At 28.4% G+C, this 22390-nt stretch overlaps 2 protein-coding genes across 4 annotated transcripts in view; one reads left to right on the top strand and one right to left on the bottom strand.

Annotated features, from left to right (window-relative positions):
• Window positions 1-16365, bottom strand: part of LOC135133487 (tubulin glycylase 3A-like) — a 45679-nt gene extending 29314 nt beyond the window's left edge. For 2 of the 3 annotated variants that reach the window (XM_064061915.1, XM_064061918.1), the window contains exon 1: window positions 1013-1165. The gene's annotated coding sequence lies outside the window, so the exon portion shown is untranslated. Of the gene's footprint in view, window positions 1-1012; window positions 1166-16287 lie in introns of those variants that run through there. The other variant, XM_064061916.1, reaches the window with a different exon arrangement.
• Window positions 16366-16395: 30 nt separating this feature from the next.
• LOC135133488 (serine/threonine-protein kinase 26-like) overlaps window positions 16396-22390 on the top strand; it is a 147562-nt gene continuing 141567 nt past the window's right edge. The window contains exon 1 of the mRNA XM_064061924.1: window positions 16396-16755. Coding sequence (XP_063917994.1) covers window positions 16741-16755 — 15 coding nt within the window. The 5' untranslated portion in view covers window positions 16396-16740. The remainder of the gene's footprint in view (window positions 16756-22390) is intronic.

Below are 22390 nucleotides of genomic sequence, written 5' to 3'. Positions count from 1 at the left end.
AATTTTTAAATATATTTACCTACCAAAAATTGCAGTTTTCAATTTTGGTAATTCTGGGAAAGTGATAGCAATTTTGGAAGAAATGGAGCCCGAAAAAACTTTTAGAAGTCGAAATCAACAAAAAAGTTCTTCTGGCAATTTTTGAAAACGTTTGGGAAAAGGTCAAAATTTTGATTTGTATTTTTTTCCAATTTTGGAAATTTACTGTATTTTTGGCAAAGTTGAAAGAAAAAACATAATGTGTTGAAAAATAATGATTTCATCAACGCTTCCTCTATCTGTATTAGAGAAGTGAAAAAATCTAAAAATATCAAAGGATATTGCTAAGTCAGAAAACACAAAAGATAATGAGCTAATATAAAACTCCTTTTGTCTGAGATACATATAACATTCTATTAGTCACTGCCTTAGCTAGTAGTTATAGTTATTAAATATAATAACATTTGCTAGCTGCGTGACTGTCAGTTGTGTTCAATGAAAGGAATATTTTTAGAAGCGTAATTGGTCACGAAATTTTATTGCAAACCTAAAGATGCAAATTTATAAATATATTTCTTCCATAACATAAGTAAAATAAATGATACATACATTGATATCTTGCGTTGTAATTTACTATTAAGGTTACAAATTTTTACCAAAACTATTGTCATTGCAGACTGAAACCTATATTCGATAATCAATTTCCCATCAGTTTTATATTTATAAATTCAGGGTTAATGTCAATATTTAACTTCATTTACGTGTCTAGTTGATACCTTACGGTTCTCGTAGGTGTGTCTTACACTTTTTTTAATTTACTCATTTTAAATGCCAAACTATTCTGTGTGGTCATCAAACTAATTATAACGTAATAAAAATAAGTATGACAATACACACATTTTTGCATAACTGTGACAAATACGAATAAAATTCGCTAAAAATGTTAATCCAGAGTAAACCGAACTGTTAACTACGCTATCTACAACTTCCCCACCTCAAACCACGAAAAAATAAACTTTCGATCAATACTCACACGTAACAGCAACTTTAGTGGCAGTACTTCTCCATTTCTTCGATTTGATTGTTGTTGCGACGATAAAAACTATTGAATGGTCGTATTCGGCGTGTTCTTCTGGATAAAAGCACCTTTCGATGTTCACCCTGAACGGCAACTAGAGTGAATGCAACAGTCCATGAGTTTTACGTTAACCCATTTCGGCATCGAGGACTTCGTGCCCTGTACCCCGGGGTACCAAGGAAATGCAACCGTGACGTCCCGGACCCAGTGGCGGGGCCAAAACGGGGCCTGGAGATATAAATATAAAACGCGTTTTCTGCTAAACTTGCGTTTTTTTAACTCCCTATTTCAAGTTAATTTAAACGTGAGATACGTTAAAAATTAGTGGTAAAGCTTATTTCTGTGTTTTCGAGTATTGTAGCTTCTAACTTCTGTCAAATTCTCCCAAATTTTTTAATATTATCCCCTACAAATTTTTTCCTAATGCTATTTTACTTGGTACTTTTCACACACTTACAATTTTTCATAAGCTTTTTTCCCTGTGGTGTACAACTGATTTATTAATTACCGTCAAAAAAGTCAGTGATTATACACTAGAGGTTATTTTTCCAGTATGTTATAATAAATGATAATTTTTATGTTGGTCTGACGTCATCTGAGAATTTCACTAGGTAAATTTCTCCTAAATTTTTTTTAATGATGTATTTATATAGTTGTGGTTTATTAATCCACTTTCAATTTCTCTCTAATAGACATATAGAGTTTTGAAAAAACAATTAAAATTGTAGAGAAAAATGTGAAAATTTATTGTAGAGGTTATCGTATTCATTCTCTCCAAAAATTTGATGACGTCATCTCATGTGTCATTACGTGAATTTTTTACAGTTTATCTAAGAAACTACTGAACCAATTGCTCTGAAATTTAACACATGCTTTGAAGATGGCATTACGTTGGTAGAGCGTTAACCATCTTCACCAAAACATTTTTTTTAAGTAAACAAAATATAGATAATATGGAAAATAGTAAACATTAAATGTGACAAAAATCAAGCCGGATTCATAAACCACAAGTATAGGATCATGTTATTTATGTTTTCACTGATTTTCCTCTATATTTCATATGCCTGCAATTTATTAAAAAATAAATAAAGGCGGATTCATTAACCACAAGTACACAGCTACTTATATTATTATATTTAATTAACGGATTGTTGGTAGGGATGATGAGATAAATGTTGGTAAGAGTTTTATCATCTATACGATATTCCTAAAATGCATATAACAATCAGACCAGTAGTTCTGAAGATTATCTCTTTAATAAAAGTAAACCTAGTCGGCAGACAAATGAAAATAGGAGATTTATTTTTTCATACCTTGGAGGTCATGAAACGTCGAGAAAACATGAAAATAGTCATTCGTCCAATGGTCCCTCTATTTTTAAGTGAAAAATATTGTTGCTTTCATCTGTGTGGTCTGAACATTTTTTTAATCGTATCGATTTTTGAAGTTTTTAAGATTCTTAGCTTTTCGATTTTAGAATTTCTCAGTTTTTCGATTTTTATTTTGGAGTTCTTGCATTTTTTAATTTTTTGTTGTCGATTTTCAGTTTCTCGAATTTTATTTCGTCAGTTTATTCAGGTTTCAATGTTATAATTTTTAGATTTGACAGTTTCTCGTTTTTTCGATTTTTACGTTTCAAGATATTTTGATTTTTGGATTTTTGAATTCTTAATTTTTTCGTTATCCGATTTTTTACTTTCACTATTTTTTCAACATTTCGGTATTTCAATTTTTTTTGTTCAATGTTTCATTTTTTCAATTTTTAGGTTTCGACATTTTAATTTTACAATTTTTCGATGTTTATTTTGACATTCTTCAACTTTTGAATTTCTCAATTTGTCGATTTTTCTATTTCTAGAAAATTTTGTTTTCCGTATTTCTCGATTTTTAATTAATCAGTTTTTCGATTTTACAGTTTCTTTTTTTTCATTTTTTCAAACTTTCAAGTGTTTTTTCAATTATCGAAATTTTCAGTTTCTCAACTTTTAAGGTTTCATTTTTTCTATTTTTGATTTTCAACTTTGCAATTGTTCGATTTTTCGGTTTTTTAAATTTTCAGTTTTCCCATTTTTAAGGTTACAATTTTTCCTTTTCCAATTGTTGACCTCTTAACTATTCGATTTTGAGGTTCTTTATTTTTGCAGTTCTTCGATTTCTCAATTTTTAAATTGTTCGGTTTTTCAGTGTTTCTTTTTCGATTTTTCAGATTTTAATTTTTTGATTTTTCAATTTTTCAGTTTTACAATTTTCCGATTTTTTTATTTTTTAAAATGTCACTTTTATGTTTGTCCTTTTGTTTTAAAATAAAAAAACGAAAAATTGAGAAAACGAAAAGTTAAAAATAAAGTACTTACAAGTATGTAATACCAAGTTGTTTCGTTTCTTCGATTTTTTATTTTCTCAACTCGAGATTTTTAAATTTTTACATTTTTCGGTTTATAGATTTTTTAGTTTTTCGATTTTCATTATGATTTTTATTTTTCAGTAAAATTTTTGTTTGTTTCGATTTTTTAATTTGCAGATATTTTAATTTTGCGACTTTCCAAGTTGCTTTTTAATTTTTCGATTGTCCATCTTTTTACAAATTTTCGTTTTTTCGATTTTTCAATTTTTAATTTATCACTTTTTCAGGTTTCAATGTTACAAATTTTCGATTTTACGTTTTTGTTTTTTTTTTCAAATTTACAATTTAATAATTGTTTCACTTTTAAATTTCCCGATTTTTAATTTTTCACTTTTTTCAAATAATTATTATTAGGATTTTTTTCAAGTGAACAATTCTTGGCTTTTCAATTTCTGTATTTTTTAAAATCTCTGATTTCTCGGTTTTAAAATTTTTTAGTTTTTCAGTGTTTCGTCTTTTTGATGTTACAGTTTTTCAATTTTTCCATCTTTGTTTTTTACAATTTCTTAATTTTTTAGTTTTTCGATTTTCATTTTAAAATTTTTGAATTCTGAAATTATTTTTTTTTGTATTTTTGATTGTTTAATTTATAGAAGTTTTTCACTTTCTCGATTTTTAATTAATCAGGGTTTTCAGGTTTCAATATTACAATTTTTCGATTCATCAATTGTTTTAACCTTTTAATTATTCGATTTTGAGTTTCCTTATTTTTTTAATTCTTCGATATTTCAATTGTTGGATTTTTCGATTTTTCAGTTTTTAATTTTTTGATTTTTCAATTTTTCAGTGTTACAATTTTCCGATTTTTTGGTTTTTTAAAATTTCGGTTTGAATAGATTTGTCCTAAAAGAATTAAAAATTGAAAATTTGAAAATTTTACATCGAAAAACTGCAAAATTGTTTCTTTTTGTTGATTTTTTCAATTTCTCGATTTTTAATTATTTTGTTTTTTGATTTTTCAATTTTTCAGTTTTACAATTTTCCGATTTTTTTATTTTTTAAAATGTCACTTTTATGTTTGTCCTTTTGTTTTAAAATAAAAAAACGAAAAATTGAGAAAACGAAAAGTTAAAAATAAAGTACTTACAAGTATGTAATACCAAGTTGTTTCGTTTCTTCGATTTTTTATTTTCTCAACTCGAGATTTTTAAATTTTTACATTTTTCGGTTTATAGATTTTTTAGTTTTTCGATTTTCATTATGATTTTTATTTTTCAGTAAAATTTTTGTTTGTTTCGATTTTTTAATTTGCAGATATTTTAATTTTGCGACTTTCCAAGTTGCTTTTTAATTTTTCGATTGTCCATCTTTTTACAAATTTTCGTTTTTTCGATTTTTCAATTTTTAATTTATCACTTTTTCAGGTTTCAATGTTACAAATTTTCGATTTTACGTTTTTGTTTTTTTTTTCAAATTTACAATTTAATAATTGTTTCACTTTTAAATTTCCCGATTTTTAATTTTTCACTTTTTTCAAATAATTATTATTAGGATTTTTTTCAAGTGAACAATTCTTGGCTTTTCAATTTCTGTATTTTTTAAAATCTCTGATTTCTCGGTTTTAAAATTTTTTAGTTTTTCAGTGTTTCGTCTTTTTGATGTTACAGTTTTTCAATTTTTCCATCTTTGTTTTTTACAATTTCTTAATTTTTTAGTTTTTCGATTTTCATTTTAAAATTTTTGAATTCTGAAATTATTTTTTTTTGTATTTTTGATTGTTTAATTTATAGAAGTTTTTCACTTTCTCGATTTTTAATTAATCAGGGTTTTCAGGTTTCAATATTACAATTTTTCGATTCATCAATTGTTTTAACCTTTTAATTATTCGATTTTGAGTTTCCTTATTTTTTTAATTCTTCGATATTTCAATTGTTGGATTTTTCGATTTTTCAGTTTTTAATTTTTTGATTTTTCAATTTTTCAGTGTTACAATTTTCCGATTTTTTGGTTTTTTAAAATTTCGGTTTGAATAGATTTGTCCTAAAAGAATTAAAAATTGAAAATTTGAAAATTTTACATCGAAAAACTGCAAAATTGTTTCTTTTTGTTGATTTTTTCAATTTCTCGATTTTTAATTATTTTGTTTTTTGATGTTTCAACGTTACAATTTTTCGGTTTTTTAAAAGTTCAGTTTGAATAAATTTGTCCTTTTGTTGAACAATTAAAAAATGAAAAATCGAGAATTTGAAAAATATTATATCGAAAAATTGCAGAATTGTTGCGTTTGATCGATTTTTCATCAATTGCTCGATTTTTAATTGTTGCATTTTTTAAAGTCTCGGTGTTACAGTTATTCGATTTTGCAAAATTTTATTTTAATTATAATTGGAAATCAAGAACTTGAAAATTTTAAAATTGAAAAAATGCAAAATTGTTTCGTTTTTCGATATTTTGATGCTTCAATTCCGGGATTTTTTATTTTTTCGTTTTTCCAATTTTTCAATTACCGATTTTGCAGTTTTATTTTTAATTTTTCTATGTTTTTACAATGTTTCAATTTTTCGGAGTCTCGATTTTTTAGTTTCTGGATTTTCATTTTGAAATTTTTGGATTTTTCATTTAAAATTTTTGTATTCTTCATTGTTTCAATGATACAATTTTCACGAAATTGGAAAATTGAAAAAGTAACAGATTCTTTTTTACAAATTCTTAATTTTTTAGTTTTCCGGTTTTCATTTTAAAATTTTTGAATTTTGAAATTAATTTTTTTTTGTGTTTGTGATTGTTTAATTTATAGAAGTTTTTGTTTTTCGTTTTTTCAATTTTTCTCTTTCTCGATTTTTAATTAATCAGCATTTTCAGGTTTCAATTTTACAATTTTTCGATTTTTCAATTGTTTTAACCTTTTAATTATTCGATTTTGAGTTTCTTTATTTTTTTAATTCTTCAATATATTTATCAATTTCTAAATTGTTGGCTTTTTCAGTGTTTCTTTTTCGATTTTTCAGTTTTTAATTTTTTAATTTTTCAATTTTTCAGGGTTACAATTTTCCGATTTTTTGGTTTTTTAAAATTTCAGTTTGAAGAGATTTGTCCTAAAAGAATTAAAAATTGAGAATTTGAAAATTTTACATCGAAAAACTGCAAAATTGTATCTTTTTGTTGATTTTTTCAATTTCTCGAATTTTAATTATTTTGTTTTTTGATTTGTCAGTGTTACAGTTTTTCGGTTTTTCAAAAGTTCAGTTTGAATAAATTTGTCCTTTTGTTGAACAATTAAAAAATGAAAAATAAAGAATTTGAAAAATATGTCGAAAAATTACAGAATTGCTGCGTTTTGTTGATTTTTCAATTTCTCGATTTTTAATTGTTGCATTTTTTAATGTTTCGATGTTACAGTTATTCGATTTTGCAAAATTTTATTTTTGGATGTTTCAAATTCGGGATTTTTTATTTTTTCGTTTTTCCAATTATCGATGTTGCTGTTTTATTTTTAATTTTTCTGTCTTTACAATTTTTCAATTTTTCGGAGTCTCGATTTTTTAGTTTCTCGATTTTCATTTTGAAATTTTTAGATTTTTCATTTAAAAATGTTTGTGTTCTTCATTGTTTCAATGATAAAATTTTCCGATTTTCCAATATTTTAGTTTGGATAAATTTGTTCTGCTAAAAAATAAAAAAACACGAAATTGAAAAATTAAAAAACTAAAAGTTTAAAACTCAAAAAATTGTAAAATCGGAAAACTAACAAAGGAAAAAATGGAATAATTGAAAAATCGTAAAATCGGACCTTGTATGAAAAAATTATCGTCGTATAAACTGACATCATCAGCTGATTGTAAAAGAAAAAAATATTGATTCAAGTAGTGTTTCCTTTTCTCGATGTTTCCAATGCTAGTAATTTTTCGGCCCAAATTCCGTCAGTCCGCCTCTGTACTGGTACCGCATAAAACCGCCGTCTCGACGTCATCACTGTTGACGCCTCCGAGAATCCACCTGATACCAACGTCTCTGACAATCAAACTCCCAAAGAATAAAACTGAGGGGTGCAATTTAAATTCCATTAAGAATTAGTGCCTAAAGTGGCTATCATTATCCGCGGAAATGGCACGAAACGGCGAATTCGGTTTATTTATTGGAATATTAGTCACAAGTTGGAAGGTTGTAACGCCAGGTTTAGGCAACATTAATTCACTTTGGCTAATTTATATTATTTTTGGGGCCTATTTGGCGCAATAATTTAATAATAATTATAGGGTAATGACTTTGTTTGCTGGATGGAGCTCTTGTATTTTCATAACGGAGCAACAAGTCGTTTGATTAGAGGCTGGAGAATAAAGGAAAATTGCGAAATACATTAAATTGAGTCACGAGCGTAAAACACTTGTAATAATGGCCATGCGGAAATGAGATTTATGCCACGGAAGACGGAAAGAAGAATAGAAAACACTGAAACTTTCATTATCCACAAAAAGTGCACTTTGTTGTTGGTTGCGTTACTTTCGAACAGGTGATGGCTTTTTTTGAAAAATTTGTATCACACGTGTGGCGGTTTATTATTATTATTATTATTATTACTAACCATAAAGGGAAAGTTGTGCTACCATTTGTTCTGCCATACCTGGAACTAAATTTTCAGAGTTCGCGCAGGTATTTTAAGAAATTTATTGAGAATAATAAATTTTCATGATCTACGGTAATTTATTTGTCGTTGAGATTCTTTAACAATAAATTTTCTAAGTTTATTGATTGCCCTGCTGGTAGCAGCTGGGTTACGCTAAAATAAAAGCCAGGAAGTCGGGAAAATTTTAATGGTGGAATCATGACCCTTTCAGAAATGTTTCAGCTTCAGGTTTGAAAAGTTGCGAACTTTCAGCGCGACATGTAAAGGAAGCAGTTGTAGCAGGCGATTTTGACGAATATTAATTTCATTTCCACTGCCTGAGTCGTTTATTCGTGTGTTCTCGAAAATTAGCGAATCAGCGCCAAATTTAAATAGTCGATGCCAATAAAAAAACTTGTTTCACTACAACTCGTCGCCTGAGAACTTGTTTGATGTACAGACCAGAGCGCGCCCAGGCCAATGTCGACTCTAAGCGTTCAGAAGCGATTTGATTGGTTTGGACTATAATTTCTGCGGGAGATAGTTGTTTGGTCGGTTTTTATAACGACTAAGTGAATATTTTTGTACAGATTTAGATGATTTTACATATTTTGTTTAACTAAGAATTAATTCTTTATTTGGGTTTAATATTAGCAAAACGTTTTAAACTAAGAATATTGTTGAAATCGTAATAACCCAATGGATGTTTTTCGGGAAAATGTTTTGGAACACTGTGTTCAATTTTCTATGATTTTTTAAATGTTCCTAGTGGGTTGTTTTCGATAAACTGTATGATATTAACAGTGAGAAAAAAATGAAAAATTAAAATAATCGAAAATTCGAAAAATCGAGAAATCGAAAAATCAAAACCTTCAAAAATCGTAAAACCGAAACATTGAAAAATCGAAATATCGAAGAACTGTAAATCGAAAAAATGTAAAATCCAAAAATTTAAAATTTAAAAACCGAATAACGAAAAATCGAGAAATCGAAACTCCCAAATTTAAAAAATTGGACAACTGAAATATCGAAACATCGAAAAACTGGAAAATCAAAAATCAAAAGATCAAGAAATCGTGGAGTCGAAAAGTCGAACAATAGAGAAACCGAAATAGGCCAAAATCGAAAAATCGAAAAGTTAAAAATTGAACAATTTATAAATTGAGAAATTGACGATCAAAATATCGAAAAATCCAAATCTCGATAAATCGAGAAATCAAAAAACTGAAAAATTCGAAAAATTGAAAATTGAGAGATTGAAAGATCAAAAGAACGAGAAATCGAAAAGTGATGAAGTCCAAAAATCGAAAAATAGAGAAGTCGACAAACAAAAAGTTAAAATTTGCAAAATTGGAAAAGCGGAAAAATCAAAAAACGAAAAAATGGAAAACTGAAGAAACTGACAAACCGAAATAGGCCAAAATAAAAAATTGAAAAACCAATAAATTGAAAACCTGAACAATCAAATCTCGATAAATCGGGAATGAAAAATTAACAAATTGAAAAACTGAAAAACATAACATCTAAAATCAGGCAGTCGAAAAATCGAAAGATTAAAAAATATTGAAAAATTAAAATGTCAAAAGATTGAAAAATCTAAAATTAAAAATCCAAAAATTGACAAATCGAAAAAGTAAAAAGGTAGACACATCGAAAAGTCCAGAAATCAAAAATAGAAAAGCCGAAGAATTGAAATATTGAAAAATCCTAAAACTGAAATATGTATCTAAAAACTGAAAAATCGAAAAATCAAAAAAGTGAAGTCGAAAAGTAGAAACCTTAAAAAATCGAAAAATTGAAAAATCAAAAACCTGAAAAATCAAAAAATTAAAGAACTGAAGAACAGAAGAATCGAAACACTCGAAGGTCCAGAAATGGGAAAATCAAAACACCGATTGATTGAAAAATCGAAAAATTGACAGTTTAAATGTCAAATTTGAAAAATTGAAAAATCGAAAATTTGAAAAAACGACAATTGAAAAACAGGAAATCTAAAACCGGGAAGTCGAAAAATCGATAGATTAAGAAAACAAAACATTTGAAAAATTCGAAAACATGAAAAACGGAAATATCGAGGAACTGAAATGAAAAATCGAGAAATCGAAAAATCTAAAATTTTAAATATTGAAAAATTAAAATATCAATAAACTGAAAAATCTAAAATTTACACATATATATATATTTACACAGTTTATAAAAGTCAAATTTGAAAAATTAAAAAATCGAAAAATTGAAAAAACGACAATTGAAAAACAGAAAATCTAAAACCGGGATGTCGAAAACTCGAAAGATTAAGAAATCGAAACATCTGAAAAATTGAAATATGCTGAATTGAAGAGCTGAAATGAAAAATCGAAAAATCGAAAAATCGAAAAATCGAAAATTTTAAATATTGAGAAATTAAAATACCAAAGAATTGAAAAATCTAAAATTTAAAAATCGAAAAATTAAAAAAACGACAATTGAAAAACAGAAAATCTAAAATCGGGAAGTCGGAAAATCGATAGATTAATAAGAAATCAAAACATTTGAAAAATCCGAAAACATGAAAATCGGAAATATCGAAGAACTGAAATGAAAAATCGAGAAATCGAAAAATCTAATATTTTAAATATTGAAAAATTAAAATAATAAAAAGAAGAAAAATCTAAAATTTAGAAATCGAAAAATTGAAAAAACGACAATTGAAAGACAGAAAATCTAAAACCTGGAAGCCGAAAAATCAAAAGATTAAGAAATCGAAACATTTGAAAAATTTAAATATGGCAGAGCTGAATTGAAAAATCGAGAAATCGAAAAATCTAAAATTTTAAATATTAAGAAACTGAAATACCAAAAAATTGAGAAATCTAAAATTTAAAAATCGAAAAAGTAAAAAGTCGACACATCGAAAAATCCAGAAGTCAAAAAAGGAAAAGTCGAAGAACAGAAATATTGAAAAATCCCAAAACTGAAATATCGAAAAACTGAAAACTGAAGGAAAAACTGACGAATGGAAAAACTGAAAAATCCCAAAACTGAAATATCCAAAAACCTGAAAAATCAATTAATTGAAAAATCGACAAATAAAGAGTTTATAAAAGTCAAAAATTGAAAAACCAAAATATTTAAAAATCGTAAAATTGAAGAGAAAAACTGAAAACCGAGAAATTGAAAAATTGTGAAATTGTAAAATTCAAAAATTGAATAATAAATAGGAGTAAACTGAAAAGTCCCCAAACTAAATTTCGAAAAACTGAGAATTCGAAAGTTGAAACAGCAAGAAATTATGGTCGAAACCGGTTAGGATGTGTATCAGATCATGGATCATGGCTTATAAATCGTTTCCGAACGCTTAGAGTCGACATTGGCCTGAGTGCGCTCTGGTCTGTAGATCAAACAAGTTCTCAGACGACGAACTGTAATTCGTGTGACCTGAATTAAAGTGAATGAAACATTAAGCAGCTTGTGATATTCTGGTAAATCTAGTGTCGTTAAAAAATTTATGACATTTTTTCTATTGTAGTTAATTTTATTCCTAGTTAGAAACAAACACTGTTGCCAACATAAGTCGAGGAGTCCTCAACCGTCATTTAATTTAAACTATGGCGCTTCTCTATGTTCTCTGACGTTATGCTGAATTTTGTGTTTTATATGTCGATTGATTTCTCAGTTACCGTTTTTAGTTTATCTACAATTTCACTGATTCCATCACTGCTGAAAATACTATACAAAAAATTAAAATTGGGAGTGATAAGATTTGACGGTGTTTTGATTTTAATCTGATTTAAACTATTTTTATAAATTGTATTGTGATTTATTATTGCGCTGTTTTAATATCTTATACACGTGTTGCTGTTTGACATTGCTGAACTTATCTAGTTGGACCGACGGAACAATAAAAATATGATCAAAGACAGCTACGAATGTTTGAAGATTTATCTTTGATAGAATTTTCGTCTTATCAGATTACCGTCAACTTAAAAATTTCAGTTGAAAATGTAACGATCAAAGACAAATCTTCAAAAATCCATGGCTGGTTTTGATTTTTATTGCTCTCTCGGTAGTTTAGAGATCCGATTTACGTAGTGTCGGTTGCTATGATTTCCAAGTCTCAAAAGCAAATATGTTTCACTAAAAATTTTAAATTATATTAAAAATTGTATCATTTTTATTAATCAAAATGAAAGTAGAAGTGAATTATTAAACTATAGGTGAGTTTTCTTAAAAAAAAAATTGTAATGACCTCATGAACATTTTACTGGGTGACTATTAAAGGTCGATTTATAAATTTTCCATTTAATAAATAATAATTAATAAAATTCCGCTCTTTTGGCTCTCGACGATTAAAAAAAAATCATCACAATTGAGATAGGGCGGGTGGGCGGGGCTTATATTTTATCTTTATATACGTAGTCGTCTTTTCAGAACAAGAAACTTAAAAAATATGTAAAATGGTAAATTCTTGTAGACAAATATGAAAGTCATCACAACTGAGAATTGAGTTCGGGGCGGGTATGGGTGGGGCCTAATCTTTGAGTTTGAACAACACGATACTCAAAAACATGTTTTTAATTTCTCGTAGAGAAATAAGGATTTTGCAGTTAAACTCCGCCCCCTTGGCTCACAACGAATGAAAAAATCATAACAATTGAGATAGCGCGGGTGGGCGGGGCAACATTTTGCCATGTTTTTCTTAACGTGTGTAGACTTATTTTGACAATAAGGAACTTAAAACATGTCTAAAGTGGTAAATTTTTGTAGTAATCAACTTAAATCCTCTAGTTTTCTTCTACAACCCCTTCAGATACGGCAAAAGTTGAACATTAAAGTTACTATCACCACCAAGTTGGCAACGGAGTTTATAAATGACAATTTGCAGCTCTAAAGTCAACGTCAGTGGGAAAGCCAACTGCAACCGGAACTTTAACGTCAACAGCAAGTTTATAAATCCCACTTAATTAATGATTGAAACAAATTTTGGGTAGGAACTTCTGGATTATTGGCAGAAATATTAGCATGTCAGTTCACAGTTGTCAATTTTGACATGGACCCACATAAAATTGGTGCCCAAAATTTGAATTTTGGGTTGGAAATTCTGGATTAGTGGCAGCAATGTTAGCATGTCAATTGTCAATTTTGACATGGACCCACATGAAATTAGTGCCCAAAATTTGAATTTGACGTAATGTATGCCATACTTAATAAAATTTTAAATATGTTGCCAACCTGACGAAAAAAATCACAAACACTAGTAGTCACTCGGTATCAGCAACAACAATAATGTGCTCCCATCATAAAGTTTCATTTATTATTTGTTTGAGATAGCCTACACAGTGTAGGAACACAATATTTTGCATATTTGGATAAGATTTATTCAGCAAAAATTTTAGAGGGAATAATTTGATAAATGGGATTTGGAATCCACGATTTATCCGTCTTTACGAGTCTGCAAAAATTCAGAACAATCGGAGTTGAATTTTCGAAAGATAATTATTGAGATTCTATTGTAAGATTTTGTTGTTTTTTTTTAAATACCGGGTGTTTGGAAAATGTCGCCCTCTCTTTTCTTAGAGGGTACCTATGTCATTTGCCAAAATCGGTCTTATTCTAGCAGGTACTAGCCCCGCCCACCTACCCTCTCTTTTGTTAGAGGATATGTCATTTGCCAAAATCAGCCTTATCTTAGTAGGCACTAGCCCCGCCCACCCACCCTCTCTTCTCCAAGAGGATATCTCATTAGCCAAAATCAGTCTTATCTTAGCAGAGATTAGCCCCACCCACCCACCCTCTCTTTTCTTAGAGGGTATGTTATTTGCCAAAATCAGTTTTATCTAAGCAGGTACTAGACCCGCCCACCCGCCCTCATCTTCTCTAGTGTTCAGTTGGTCAGGCTGTAATGGATTTTTCTTTTGTTGGTTTTATTTTTATGTATGTCATTTCCCAAAATTAGTTTTACCTTAGCAGTTACAATCCCCACCCACCCGCCCTCTCTTTTCTTAGAGGGTATGCCATTTGCCAAAATCAGTCTTATCTTAGCAGGGATTAGCCCCCCCCCCCCACCCACCCTGTCTTTTCTTAGAGGGTATGTTATTTGCCAAAATCAGTTTTATCTAAGCAGGTACTAGCGCCGCCCACCCACCCTCTTCTCTAGTGTTTATGTGGTCAGGTTTTAATGGATTTTTCTTTTGTTGATTTTATTTTTGTTTATAATTTATAAATATCTTATTAAATGTTTTTTTTTTTGGTTTATTTATTAACGAAAAATAACAGCTTGTCTTATTAATAATAATGCACAACGATTAATGACTATTGGTTGTTATGGTAAATAAGAGATGGATTTCAGTCGCCATCATTACTAAGAAATAAGAAAGTAAGCCACTTTTATAAAATTACATTTTTTTCGTAATCTACATCATAAAGAACTTTTTAATTATATTTTGGTGACTTTCGAAACCCCCGTACATAACGTACTGAAGAGTTAATCCGCCATTTTCCACAAACCCTGTATAGATGCCCAAGGTGAAAATCAAAACGGATTAATAAACTACAAGTATGGAAAGGAGCATTTACTCAGTTTGAACAAGATTTCTCCTTAGCAAAATTTGGCGTTTAACAAAAAGATTGCAAATAAAAAAAATGAATGAAAATAGGACAGTAACAAGCAGTAAATAATGTGAAGTGTATATTATTTTAGAAAATATTACCATGTTTTGACTGGTTTTCCTTTATACACCGTCACTGTATTTTTTAGTCAGGCCATGTCAAGTCAGGTCGTGTCAAATCAGGTTATGTCACGTCAGGTCATATCAAGTCAGGTCATGTCAAGTCAGGTCATGTTCAGTCAGGTCTTGTCAAGCCAGGTCATGTCAGGATAGGTCATTTCAAGTCAAGTCAGGTCATGTCAAATAACTCATATCCCTGTAATTGATTAAAAAGAAACAATTAGGCGGATTCGTAAACCACAAGAATGGAATTATGTTATTTTATTAAATTTAAATAATATTGACAATGCAAGATTTTGAGGTAATGTCATCAAATTGTTAGTAGGGATGATCAGACAAATTTTGATTAATCTTCTATCATCTACATGATATTTCAAAAATACCTACAAAATTTGACAACCATCTGGTAGCTTCAAAGATTATCTGTTTAATAAAAATCAACACAGTCGACAGACAGACGAGAGACAGGCAGACAGGCAGATGACAAACAGACGACAGGCAGCCAGACAGACGACAGGCAGCCAGACAGACGACAGACCGGTGACAGACAGACAACAAAATTTACTACTTACTAAATCCTAAGCTCTTCAGTTGGAAAGATTAAAAAATTGCAAACCTCATTAAACTCGATTAAAATTTCGTCCCAAAATGTTACATCAAATTGTTTTTTGCTTAACTGTCCGGTTTACAGATTTTTTGACACTGGAATAGAAATTTTATTGTACTTTTTTTTATTCTATTGAACAACAAATGTTGAATTTTTTGGTATTTCACAATAAATTTTGTCTAAGCCTTTTATGCTAACCTAAATAGCTTAGCTAAAATAATTGAATTGACTAATTGTTGTAAACTCAAACTTTGGATTGCATATTTCTTGCAATCTATAGTTTATTAGTTTACTACTGAAGAACTAAAAAAATATATCCATTTGTTTCGTCAAACATGTATCAATGATGAAAAAATAGTTAGTGACAATTTTAAACTTTAAAATTTAAGCATTTTAATTGACTTTGTTGCCGCTGTATTAAATTAACAAAGTGATACATTTTACACAAAAATTAAGCAAGTAATGAAAATATAAAAGAGTATTTATGAAAATTGGTACACACTGTATACTGTGTACAACCATTTGAATAATAGCATATTAAATAAATGCGGAATAAATTGTCGAGCTCGAGAAGACAGTTGACAGATCTGAAAAAAATTCCTAGAAATTCACATTCTTCACATTTCACAGCGAATAATAATTCTTCGGTAATAAATTTACGCGACTGACTTGACATTAATCTCGACAATGATCCCACATCTGACACACCGCCTTTTTTAAATAATGACGTATGACCCTGCGCCAACCACATTTCAAAATTCGACATTCCCATTAATACCAACTTAATTACGTTTGACAAGCCAGCGTCAATCCATCACAAGCCTCCTATTCACCCAGGAAATTACAATTACAACCTCAAGTGTTAATCGCCCCCATTCCGACAATCCTAGAATTATAAACAAAAATGACGCAACAAATTGATGAGTCGTTAATTTCTCCAGCAACAACCGTGTATTTACCATAATTACCAACCCAACAAACGGAGGGAACCGTTCAAACGTCCACTCGGCTGCGCTCGTCCTTCTCCGCCTCCACATCGTGCCCTGTTTGACATCAAAGCAATATGGCGGCCGGCTCGTTGCTGGTGCATCAGATGTGTGCAGTAAATCGCAAACTTCTAGCAAATTAGCAAGCCTCCAGTGCTGGTATTTCATCCCGGAGCTCCCGGAAGTCGCCCCGACCACGTGATAGTGCGCCCCGCGAGCCAGACTCTCCTCTCCTGCCCAGACACCTTTCCCACCTGAGGAATGTAAATTTTGTGTTGTTCAAGTGAATGTTATCTAGTATCAAATGTGGATTGTTGATGGTGTCGTGTAACGTAACAATATCGATGAGGTCTTCCGAGGACTCGCTGAACTGACCGCAGAGCAAGAGTCCGTTTGTTGTCATCTTACAGGTGAACAGGCCATCGAACTACCTTCAGATATGGCCTTCAATGAGGTACGTACGCGTTCGGAAATTTAATTTGGCTTTTGGTTACCGGTTTTAGCCCTCTGGCACAGCGAGAACTCGAACAGCTATCACGCCTACAGTTTTCGGTAATTAATCGGCGCAAAGAGGTCTTCGAGTGATCTTGATGGCCGCTGGAATAGGGAAAATCGAACGATGTAAACAAAAACAATGGACAGGTTTTTGGGACGGTGTGAATTACGCTTCTTGCGATTTTAGCAAAATGGTGCATGTTTGGTTCGATTTTCGTCGTGCTCCAGTGGTTATGAATGATGTTTGTTTTATCTTGATGGATGGATTTACTTACATTAGTTGGATAAACAAACACGGCTTCTTTGCGTGTTTGGCACGACATCTCGATTCTGTTTAGGCGAGGGTTCACCTTTATTCGAGTATTTTTATACTTGAGTTTTAAGTTTTTTCAAAATTACGGAAAAAACTCATGTACGGGTTCAATAAGTACAGCGCACTGCTATTTTTATGTGAACATATGTTACATTACCTACGTAATAGTAGTAGTGTGCGCGTAGCGCACGTATTTTCCAGACTTCATGGAACAATTGTCCATTACTCTTTCATAACTGAAGCTGAAAGTGGTTTCTTCAATGATCCTAGTTAATTGAAAAACTGCCACTAACTAGATATGTCAACAGTTCTATTATGTTAACGTGAAATGTATGTATAAACCGGTAGTTCATTAATAGAAAGAAAAACAGCAACGGACCCATTATGGGTTCCTGTGGTGCGTCATATGTACATTAAATGGGTGGTGGATGGAGCTATACCATTAATACTAAATATTGGTTCCTATTAATTAAGTTAAAATGTGATAAGTTGAACACTCAGCTCGTAATAATTGTTATCTTTCAAGTGTTCCTTTATGTAAACGTAAATCACAAAACATACGTTTTTTACTTCGTGAGTGTAAGATTTTTGGAAAAAAACAATTGTGACATTTCATTGAACTTTGAAACTGCAAAACAGAATGTTCTGAAATCTTGCAAACGTTTTAAGATTATCGTAATCATTGTAAAACGTTATCAAAATTGTTCGTTTATTCCTTTCCCAAAAATTCAAGACGTCATCTTAAAATTTTGACTAAGAAATTCTCTCTGAAATTTGAAAAATATGTCATGACTATAATTGAGTCAAAAAGTTAATAAATGAGGAAATTTATTCAAATCAAATCTTATAATTTTTTGGATTTATTATCTTCGACTAATTTCTTGATTTCACAGTTTTTCGTTTTCTTTCATTTTTCAATGTTTCGATTTTTAAATCTTTCGTTCTCATAATTTTTCTTTTGTTCACCTTTAATTTTTTCAAGTTCTCCATTTCCAAATTTTGCAATTTTTCGATACTACAATTTTTCGTTTCCACAATTTTTTGTTTCCACAATTTTTCAAGTTCTTGATTTTTATTTTTCATTTACCTGTTTTTTTAAATTTTCATTTTCTAGATTCTGTCACAATTTTTCGTTTATTCTATTTTTTAAATGTTAATCGTTAGATTTTTCAAGTTTTTGATTTCCAGTTTTTAGAATTTTCGAAGATTTCGTCTTATGCTTTTTCGTTTTTTTTATTTTTGATTTTTCAATTTTACAATTTTTATATTTTTTGAGTCGAAAGCTGAAAAATCAAAAAACTGGAAAAATCAAAAATGGCAAAGTCGAAAAAGCGGAAAATCGAAAAATTGCCAAAAGCACCGGAGAAACGAAAGAATGAAATTTAATGAATCAAAAAATTATAGAATCGTTAAAATTGTCAAGTTGAAAAATTGTGAGTTTAAAAAATCGAAAAATTGAAAAATTAAAAATTGAGATACATATTAAAAATAAAAAAATTGGACAATCGAATAAATAAAAAAGCTTGCAAGCCAATACAATAATTGAAAAATGGAACAAATCTAATATCGTAAAATTGAAAAAGTGAAAAAATTGTAAAATTATAATTAATATTACATATTTAAAATGAAAACTAGAAACATTTTTCAAATTTTAATCATTGATTTTTCAATTCCTCGGTTTCCCAGTTTTGAAATTTTTCATTGTTGCAATTTTTGGATCGGTCAATTATTCGATTTTCTGATTTCTTTAATTTTTAATCTTTCGATTTTTCAAGTGTTTGATTTCCAGTTTTTAGAATTTTCGAAGTTTCCGTTTTGCTTTTTCGTTTTTTTATTTTTGATTTTTCAATTTTACAATTTTTATATTTTTTGAGTTGAAATTTTGAAGTCGGAAAATTGGAAAAATCAAAAATGGCAAAGTCGAAAAAGCCGACAATCGAAAAATTGCCAATTAAAGCACCGGAGAAATGAAAGAATGAAAATTAATGAATCGAAAAATTATAGAATCGTTAAAATTGTAAAGTCGAAAAATTGAAAAATTAAAAATTGAGGTACATATTAAAAATCAAAAGATTGGATAATGGAATAAATGAAAAAGGTTGCAAGCCAATAATTGAAAAATGGAACAAATGTAAAATCTTAAAATTGAAAAAGTGAAAAAATTGTAAAATTATAATTAATATTACATATTTAAAATGAAAACTAGAAACATTTTTCAAATTTTAATCATTGATTTTTCGATTCCTCGGTTTCCCAGTCTTTAAATTTTTCATTCTTGCAATTTTTGGATTTGTCAATTATTCGATTTTCTGATTTCTTTAATTTTTAATCTTTCGATTTTTCAAGTGTTTTGATTTCCAGTTTTTAGAACTTTCGAAGTTTTCGTTTTATGCTTTGTCGTTTTTTTATTTTTGATTTTTCAATTTCAAAATTTTTACATTTTTTTGATTCGAAAATTGGAAAGTCGAAAAACAAAAAAAAACGAAAAAAATTGAAAAATCGAAAAATGGCAAAATCGACAAATTGTTAATTGAAGCATTTGAGAAACGAAAGACTGAAAATTAATGAATCGAAAAAATTCGAAAACCTAAAAATTGTAAAACGAAAATTATAGAGTCGTCAAAATTGTAAAGTCGAAAAATTTTGAGTTTAAAAAATCGAAAAATTTAAAAATTAAAAAGGAGAAATTTAAAAAAAAATTGGATAATCGAATAAATGAAAAAAATTGCAATCCAATAGTTGAAAAATGGAACAAATCTAAAATTGAAAAAGTGAAAAAATTTTAAAATTATAATTAATATTACATATTTAAAATGAAAACTGGAAACATTTTTCAAATTTTAATCATTGATTTTTCAATTCCTCGGTTTCCCTGTTTTTAAATTTTTCATTTTTACAATTTTTGGATTTGTCAATTATTCGATTTTCCGATTTTGTTTAATTTTGAATCTTTCAATTTTTCAAGTTTTTGAATCCCAGTTTTTAGAATTTTCGAAGTTTTCGTTTTATGCTTTTTCGTTTTCTTATTACTGATTTTTCAATTTCACAATTTTTATATTTTTTTGATTCGAAAGTTGGAAAGTCGACAATAAAAAAATTGAAAAAAATTGAAAAATCGAAAAACAGGAAAAACGTAAAGTGGCAAAATCGAAAAAACCCAAAATCGAAAAATTGTCAATTGAAGCACTTGAGAAACGAAAGATTGAAAATTAATGGTTTCAAAAAATTGGAAACCTAACAATTATAAAAACGAAAAATTATAGAACCGTCAAAATTGTAAAGTCGAAAAATTGTGAGTTTAAAAAATCAAAAAATTGAAAAATTCAAAAATTGAGATACATATTAAAAATCAAAAAATTGGATAATCCAATAAATGAAAAAGTTTGCAACCCAATAATTGAAAAATGGAACAAATCTAAAATCGTAAAATTGAAAAAGTGAAAAAATTGTAAAATTATATTTAATATTACATATTTAAAATGAAAACTAGAAACATTTTTCAAATTTTAATAATTGATTTTTCAATTATTCGATTTTCTGATTTTTTTAATTTTTAATCTTTCGATTTTTCAAGTGTTTGATTTCCAGTTTTTAGAACTTTCGAAGTTTTAGTTTTATGCTTTGTCATTTTTTTATTTTTGATTTTTCAGTTTCAAAATTTTTACATTTTTTTGATTCGAACGTTGAAAAGTCGAAGAAAAAAAACTGAAAAATCGAAAACTGGAAAAACGAAAAATGGCAAAATCGAAAAATTCTTAATTGAAGCATTCGAGAAACGAAAGATTGAAAATTAATGAATCGAAAAAATTCGAAAACCTAAAAGTTGTAAAAACGAAAAATTATAGAATTGTCAAAATTGTAAAGTCGAAAAATTGTGAGTTTAAAAAATCGAAAAATTAAAAATTAAAAAGGGGAAATTAAAAATCAAAAAACTGGATAATCGAATAAATGAAAAAGTTTGCAATCCAATAGTTGAAAAATGGAACAAATCCAAAATTCAAAAAGTGGAAAAATTTTAAAATTATAATTAATATTACATATTTAAAATGAAAACTGGAAACATTTTTCAAATTTTAATCATTGATTTTTCAATTCCTCGGTTTCCCTGTTTTTAAATTTTTCATTCTTGCAATTTTTGGATTTGTCAATTATTCGATTTTCCGATTTTGTTTAATTTTTAATCATTCGATTTTTCAAGTTTTGGGTTTCCAGTTTTTAGAACTTTCCAAGTTTTCGTTTTATGATTTGTCGTTCTTTTTATTTTTGATTTTTCAATTTCACAATTTTTACATCTTTTTTATTCGAAAGATGAAAAGTCAAAAAAAAAACGAAAAAACTGAAAAATCGAAAAACTGGAAAAACGAAAAATGGCAAAATCGAAAAATTGCCAATTGAAGCAGTCAAGAAACGAAAGATTGAAAATTAATGAATCGAAAAATTCGGAAACCCAAAAATTGTAAAAACGAAAAATCATAGAATCGTCAAAATTGTAAAGTCGAAAAATTGTGTGTTTAAAAAATCGAAAAATTTAAAAATTAAAAAGGAGAAATTAAAAGTCGAAAAATTGGATAATCCACTAAATGAAAAAGTTTGCAATCCAATAGTTGAAAAATGGAACAAATCCAAAATTCAAAAAGTGTAAAAATTTTAAAATTATAATTAATATTACATATTTAAAATGAAAACTGGAAACATTTTTCAAATTTTAATCATTGATTTTTCAATTCCTCGGTTTCCCTGTTTTTAAATTTTTCAATCTTGCAATTTTTGGATTTGTCAATAATTCGATTTTCCGATTTTGTTTAATTTTTAATCTTTCGATTTTTCAAGTTTTTTGGTTTTCAGTTTTTTTTTTATTCGAAAGTTGAAAAGTCAAAAAACAAAAAAATCGGAAAAAATTGAAAAATCGAAAAACTGAAAAAATGAAAAATGGAAAAATCGAAAAAGCGGAAAGTCGAAAAATTGCCAATTGAAGTATTCGAGAAATGAAAGATTGAAAATTAATGAATCGAAAAAACCTAAAAATTCTAAAATCCAAAAATTATAGAATCGTCAAAATTGTGAGATTAAAAAATCGTAAAATTGGAAAAGTGAAAAATTTTTAAAATTATAGGAGTAATTAATATTACGTATGAATTTAAAATGAAAACGAGAAACATTGCAAATAAACAATTGAAAATTGGAAAAACTGAAAAATCTACATTTGAAAAAAACAATAAAAAAATCTAAAATAAAAACTGAAAAATGGAAAAATTGAAAACCAAAAAATTGCAATTCCAAA

This window comes from Zophobas morio, unplaced genomic scaffold (genome assembly GCF_036711695.1).
Source record: "Zophobas morio isolate AGI-343-1 ecotype UQ-CSIRO unplaced genomic scaffold, CSIRO_AGI_Zmor_V1 ptg000022l, whole genome shotgun sequence".
Classification (NCBI taxonomy): domain Eukaryota; kingdom Metazoa; phylum Arthropoda; class Insecta; order Coleoptera; family Tenebrionidae; genus Zophobas; species Zophobas morio.
The sequence above is the reverse complement of the archived record's forward strand: the minus strand, read 5'-3'. Positions and strand labels throughout refer to the sequence as shown.